This window comes from Mastomys coucha, unplaced genomic scaffold (assembly GCF_008632895.1).
Source record: "Mastomys coucha isolate ucsf_1 unplaced genomic scaffold, UCSF_Mcou_1 pScaffold23, whole genome shotgun sequence".
NCBI classification, from domain to species: Eukaryota; Metazoa; Chordata; class Mammalia; order Rodentia; family Muridae; genus Mastomys; species Mastomys coucha.
This window is the reverse complement of record NW_022196906.1, coordinates 89,286,920-89,293,535: the sequence shown is the minus strand read 5'-3', so window position 1 is coordinate 89,293,535 and position 6,616 is coordinate 89,286,920. Positions and strand designations below refer to the sequence as shown.

Below are 6,616 nucleotides of genomic sequence, written 5' to 3'. Positions count from 1 at the left end.
TCATTTATGTAAAACACAGAAAATGTTTGAAAAGATGACTTTGGCATCAAAGGCTTTTAGAGAACATCTAAAAAGAACATTGATTTTAAAAATTAGGAAATTAAATGTTGAAAGAGAAAGTAATGGGACAAAATAGCCTGAATGGGAGAGGAAGTATTCCCATTCAATTCTCAAATTTAAGTACATTTATCCCCTGCTTTAAAAATCTAAACCTTATGATATTTTTGCTGTCTTTATTAAGCTTTAGTTACTTGGAGAAACTGAGTCATAAAAAACTGGCATTTTGTAAAAATACACTCTAATAGGATCATAAAAATGAGGTCCTTGCTCTTCTTCTCTTACTCCTGCTTCTCTCCGTTGCCTCTTGCTCCTTCTCTTCCCATTCCCTTCCATCCTCTACTAGTCTCTTAATTGCCCTCCCCATGCCCTAAATAAACTCTATCTTATGTAAAAGGAAAAAAACCAAAACAAACAAAAAATCTAAACCTTAAACGTAGAGTTCAGATTTCCCCCCTAGTGTTGACTGCAGGAAGCAATAGAAAATTATTGAAAAGATGTAGCTTTCAAGTCGCATTTGCCGAGTGTTAGACAACTGTTGTCTAAATAACAAATCTCTTAAAATTAGATGTGATAAATATAACAAATCCACTAAAAGGACTTGTATGTAGAGTAACTTCTAAACGGTGCTTATGCAACGGTTATAGGTCACCTTTGACTTACATGCGAATACTTATATAGTGACATTAGAATTATCAGGAATGTTAGGCCATATTAAATCACAAAGACTGTTTAAAAAACAAAAAAACGGGCCTTTAGGAACGAGGGAAATGTAAACACAAACTCCCAAATTAGGTTGCTTGGCCAGGCTTTAGGACAATTCCGTGCAGAATTTCAAGTAAACGTTAATCCTTCAGAAGCTCCATTCTGTGCTGCAGCAGCAATGGATAAAATGACCTCAAATCTGCAACCAAGTGGTTCCCAGGCCCTCAGGTGCTCAAAGATGCTGCAGATGCGCCCAAGATGCTAGGCGACCGACCAGAGAGGCTTTTGTACTTTGCCCCGCCCCTGCCCCGCCCCGCCCTTACAAGCCCCGCCCCTAGCCTGGCTTCGCCGCAGGCCCCGCCCCGGTGTCGTCGCCTCCGCGGGGCCGAGGATGACGTGAGGAGAAAGCCGCGAACCTCTGCCTCCTGCGGGTGCTGCTGGGCCAGCGGTTCCCACAGCCCCGGAGCCAGACGTGCCGCGAAGCGCACCGCCGAGCTCTGCGGCCGGCGGCCCCCTCACTCCCTCCCAGGCCGGGCCGCCCCCTGTGCGGCCCCTGCGGCTCCTGGCACGGCCCCGCGCTCGGCTGCCGCCCTGGCGCGCTCCACTCTGTCGTCCCCGGACGGGCGCGGACCAGCTCGACCGGGGCGCCGGCGGCTGGGCAGAGGGCGCTGGCCCCGGGGTCGCGCCAGCGCGGCCACCAACCTGGGGCTGTCCGTGGAGGGCGAGTGCTGGTTCCGGGGAGAGGCGACGCCCTTCGGGGCCAACGGGCCGCACGCAGATGTGGCCGCGGGAACGACTCACCCGTTTTCCAGCTCGGGGTCGGGGTCGGGGTCGGCGCCCATGGGGGCCCCGCCTCCGTCTCCTGGCCTGCCCCCGTCGTGGGCCGCGATGATGGCGGCCCTGTACCCGAGCACGGATCTCTCGGGCGTCTCCTCCTCCTCCCTGCCTTCCTCCCCATCCTCCTCATCGCCCAACGAAGTGATGGCGCTGAAGGATGTGCGAGAGGTGAAGGAGGAAAACACCTTGAATGAGAAGCTTTTCTTGCTGGCGTGCGACAAGGGTGAGAGCTAGGCCCCCTTCTCTACCTCCGGACACCCTAGCACCCACTCCCCGGGTCCGGCCCCTGCCTCAACTTACTCCTGGCACTTCTGCTTTTTCTTGCGTGCAGCGGCTATACCCACATCTGTGCAGCCCGCAGGACTTCTGCCTAATTGAGCTTGAGCAGCAGGCAGGTAGGGCGGGGGCGCTGGACTCCCGCAGGTGGGATGTTTCCACAGGGAGCCTTGATCCCAAAGTTGCTCCACTTCTGTCACTGATAAACTCTAGCTTAAGAGTTACTTTTTCCTTTGGGAGCCAGAAGCTAGTTTTGGACCTTCTAATCCGAAAATTCTACCAGTTTCCCTTAGGATTTCTCCGATTTATGGGCTGTCACTTTGTAGTTTTTTTATTTGTTTTATTTTTTTTTTTAAAAAGACTTTTCCTTCTGTTTAGCATCAGCTAGCAGTGCCTTGGCCTGTTACAGTTGAGTGGTATCCCATTATCCTAAACATAAATAATATGAAATAATACAAAAAATCCTGCCCTAGTTGCTGAAACTTTCCCCAAAATTTCTGGAACCCCTTTGAGTGTTGGTATTTTTTATTAGGGAGAAAGGTTTATTGCTTCAGAGAGTTGGAGGGAGGAAAGGTAGTAAAAAATAAGTATAGGCGAAATAATGTGGAATATACTGTTTTTAAATCTAGAAATTGATCACTTTATGGCCACATTAAAAGACAAACATGGAACTTGGTTGCTCCCAGATTGCTTGTATCTCTTATCTGAAAAACAAAAAGTACTAAAACATTCTCATTCCTCAATTAAGCAGTTGGATGTTGAAAGGCTGTGTTTATTTGGGAAAACTTTGTTGGAACCATGCAGGCTTCTGAAACCTACTTCCAGAGGCCAGCCCACACTATGGGAAATCTAGTTACAGAAGTTTTGGGGTTTGTTCACATATAGCTGTTTAAGTCAACAACATCTCCCTAACCTTCTAAAGCATTGGAAATAGCTTTTTGTTTTTTAACACGGCAAGTCTTAATCTTAGCTAGGCCAAGAGGCAATCCCTTCTTGACATTTCACCATGGATTTAGAGCCGGGATGGGGAGGGCAGAGTTTCCCCGTCCCCTGGATTCCTCTTAATTGTCTCCTGTCACCTTTGTGATAGGCTTGCTACATTATAAGAAAGGATGCTGGAAGTTTCTGTCACAGCTTTGTGTACCTCAGGGCTCAGGATGCTTTCAAAATGTGCAACATTTCCTGGAGAATATATGCCACTGTTGTGTTAACACCTTCCTTAATATATTTAGTGGTACTTTCTGTTTTCCCTATTTTGGAGGAGATTTGAAGGGTGTGAGGTTAGGGAGGAGAGTGGTTTGGGTAATTAAGAAGCAGAATCCTGAGGAACGTTGAGAAGTTTTACGTTGGTAGTCAGCATCAATTATAAAGGTGTGTATGATGAGAAAAATAATTTGCATAAAGGAAGGGTGAAGAGAGTATAATTAGCCTGTAGGTACTGGAGCTACATAGGCATCATTCTATACAGCTCACAAGTGTCACTAGTTACAGAACTTAAGCGCTCTGTACACAGGTAGATTTTGTAAACCACCAAAGCTTTCGAATGTACTGGTTGAGAAGTGTACCACGGGAAGTGGTTCATGGTTATTTTAATGAAGGATGGTGGCACAGCTAGCTGCCTTACTGGCATATCTACTGACCTCACGATGTTTCTTTTTATTATTTTTAACTTGCTGCTCTTTGCCTTGCTATCAAAATATATACATGAAGTTCTTAGTTGTGTTTAGGCATTGGACAGAAAACTCTATTAATGAGTTACTGACCACATCCATATTCTTTAGGATTTTTTTTTTTCTGTAATGAAGAGGTTTTCTTTATGTGCAGTGGTGAGGAACAGTAAAGGCAAAAATATATGCTTATGTACATAATAGATATCTCGGAGCAAACCGAAGTTAAACTCCAGTTTAACTTAAGTGGCCTAGATGAGATTTGGAAGGTAGGCTAACCCTAGTATGGAGGACTCTCCTCCCCCGGGAAGTTAAAAACAGATTACCCAAGTGAAACATCCATACTTTGTGTTTTCTAAGGCTGAAGGCCGTTTAAAGGTTAAAGCTGAATGTCCAAGCACTGCTGTAATCTGAGTGTCTCTTGTCCCTAGTACTGTAAGCGTCAGACTGACTCACCAAATTTAATGATGCTGAGGAGCCTGAGACTAGGTCTGACCGCTCAAGGCAGGTCATGAGAACTTGGAAGGTTGCTTAGAAGCCGTGGTTGATAACATTAAAAAGCCAAGGTGAACATCAGGGCTAAACAACTCCAGCATCAAAGCCAGCATCAAAGCCAGTACCTATGAGTTCCAGTAGGGTTTCTTTGGGTTCCAAAGCTTCTTTCTCTTAATCTGTTTGAATAGTAATTAGAAATATTTTAAGCAGAGTGTTACAATTCCATGTCAAAAGTATTTTGTAGAAAGTTTGGTTTGAAAAGATTTATAGATATTTTGACACAAAAGCTTCCCACACTTCACAACTAGCCTCAAATCTGGCTTGGGTCTGTAGTCCATCTTGACCTGGAATTCACTGTGTAAATACACTGGCCTCAAACTTGCAGCAACCCTCCTGCTTCTGCCCCCTGGGTGCTGAGATTATAGGCATGAGCCACCACATGTAGCAAAAGTGATCAGCATTAATGCTGTCTTCATTTCAGGAATGGTGAGGCTTACCACCATATGTTAGAAGGTCAAGTGAGAAGCCAGGGAGGAAATAGAGAATCATCTTTCCTAACTGATACTGTAACATTTCTCTACTGTATTTCTCTCAAAGATTTATTAGAGTTAGACGGGAGGAAATTTATTGTTGAGATACATACTATTGCAGTTTCTAGCCCAGTTTCCAGTGGACTTCATAGACCCCAGGAAAAATAGTGTCCATTGAGGATGTTAGAAAACCACAAGTTATAAGATAAATGTGCTTTGAATTCTACAAAATAGATTGAAGAGGAAGGACATGGGTGACTAACTGATCCCTAAGCCAAAACTGTTTTTGCAAAGCCCTGTGAGCTAAGTCTGGCTTTTATATTTTATATAAAATATAAATACTTGGAACTATCTCTAATTAAAAGAAAAGTTTTATAACATGAAAATTCTATGAAATTTGAAAAGTTTTATTGAAGCACATTCTCACTCATTTCCACATGCTCTGTGTCTGCTTTGATGCAGAAGAGCCTGAATAAACTTGTGGCTGAGGTACTGTGTCCCACAAAACTTAGCATATTTTAATGCCTGTCCCTTTTTCAGAACAATTTTGTTGGCCCCCTGTGTTAAAGTATAAAGCATTGTATGAGTAATAATACAGAAACGAGCCCAGTGTGAACTGAATCTAACTTCATTTTGGACAAAGGGAACTAGTTGTTTAAAGGGTTAGAAAGGAGTGTGAGTGGGGGCTCAGGGAAGTGAAAAATTATAAAACAGCAGGGAAAATTTCCAAAGAGTGGGTGGTTGATTTATGGGAATCCAATGTAGATTTGTTATCTGGCACCTAAGGGGGCTTAGATGGCTATCCTTTCAGAAGGATCAGGAAACGGGCCCCCATCTTCAATGCTCAAATGAACTGAGAGTGACACATTGGCAGCCATGACTTTTCTAGGGAACACATTTACAGAGAATCAAGCTAGTAATGCAAACTAGAGCTATTAGAAAGTATGCTTTGTTCAAGTCTTTATGGGCTATGATAGAAGCCTGGTGAGGAGGAGCATTAGCTTGCTTAGGATTTGGTCAAAGAGAAAACTTTTCAGTGGGCATATCAGTTAAGAGTCTTTTTGATGCCCACAAGGAGGGCTAGCTGTGTGTGTCACAGGGACGGGGGGAATGAGTATGGGAGATACTCTAGAAATCGGACTGAGATGACTTGCTCTTGCGTTGGTGCAGTAGCTATGGAATAGACTGAAAAATCTCTCTTTTTTCTTTGTTGAACAAAGACAACTGTCTAGTGGCTAGGGAGGTAGCTTGGCAGATAAAGTGCCTGCCGTGCTAGCCTGAAGCCAGGAGTTTGGGCCTCCAGCCTCTGTAAAAAGCAGAGTGTATTGATAGGAGTCTGTAACCCTGGGCAAGCAGATCCTTGGAGCCTGGTGGGAGCCGGTCTAGCCAAACAGTGAACTCCGAGCTCAGGGAGAGATCCTGGCTGGCAGGGCCTGGGGTGGTGGAGTGGTGGTAGAGGAACACCAACCTGGACCTCTAGTCCCTGCATGAGCACCCACACAGACAGAAATACACACACATATACTTCTCATAGACACACAAATAAAAACAGAATTTAAAAACAACTTTATCATCAAAAATGTAAGGGAATTATATTGATTTTCCAAAGACAAGAGATGTGACTTGCAAGTAGTTTCCCTATGAAAGAACAGAGTCATCTGGCATAGCAGGCATTGTGACTAGCATCTGGGCTGCTAGCTGCCTCTTTCACCTATGTGTTCATCCTCACAGTGAACAGCTGGTCCTGTCTTTATCACTTTAAATGACTTGCAAATATAAACTGTAGTAATGAAGCAACAGTTAAGAAGACATGGCTGGGGCTGGAGAGATGGCTCAGTGGGTAAGAGCACTCACTGACTGCTCTTCCAGAGGCCCTGAGTTCAATTCCCAGCAATCACATGGTGGCTCACAACCATCTGTAATGGGATCCGATGCCCTCTTCTGGTGTTTCTGAAGATAGCTACAGTATACTCAGATACATAAAATAAATAAATAAATCTTAAAAAAAAAAAAAAAAAAGACATGGCTGAAAGTATTGCAAAGTTAATG

At 44.3% G+C, this 6,616-nt stretch overlaps 1 protein-coding gene across 3 annotated transcripts in view; it reads left to right on the top strand.

Moving 5' to 3' along the window:
• Positions 1–1,122: 1,122 nt before the first annotated feature.
• The window catches only part of Trpc1 (transient receptor potential cation channel subfamily C member 1), a 50,000-nt gene continuing 44,506 nt past the window's right edge, over positions 1,123–6,616 (top strand). For all 3 annotated transcript variants that reach the window (XM_031344025.1, XM_031344024.1, XM_031344023.1), the window contains exon 1: positions 1,123–1,822. In XM_031344025.1, coding sequence (XP_031199885.1) covers positions 1,790–1,822 — 33 coding nt within the window. In that variant the 5' untranslated portion in view covers positions 1,123–1,789. The remainder of the gene's footprint in view (positions 1,823–6,616) is intronic.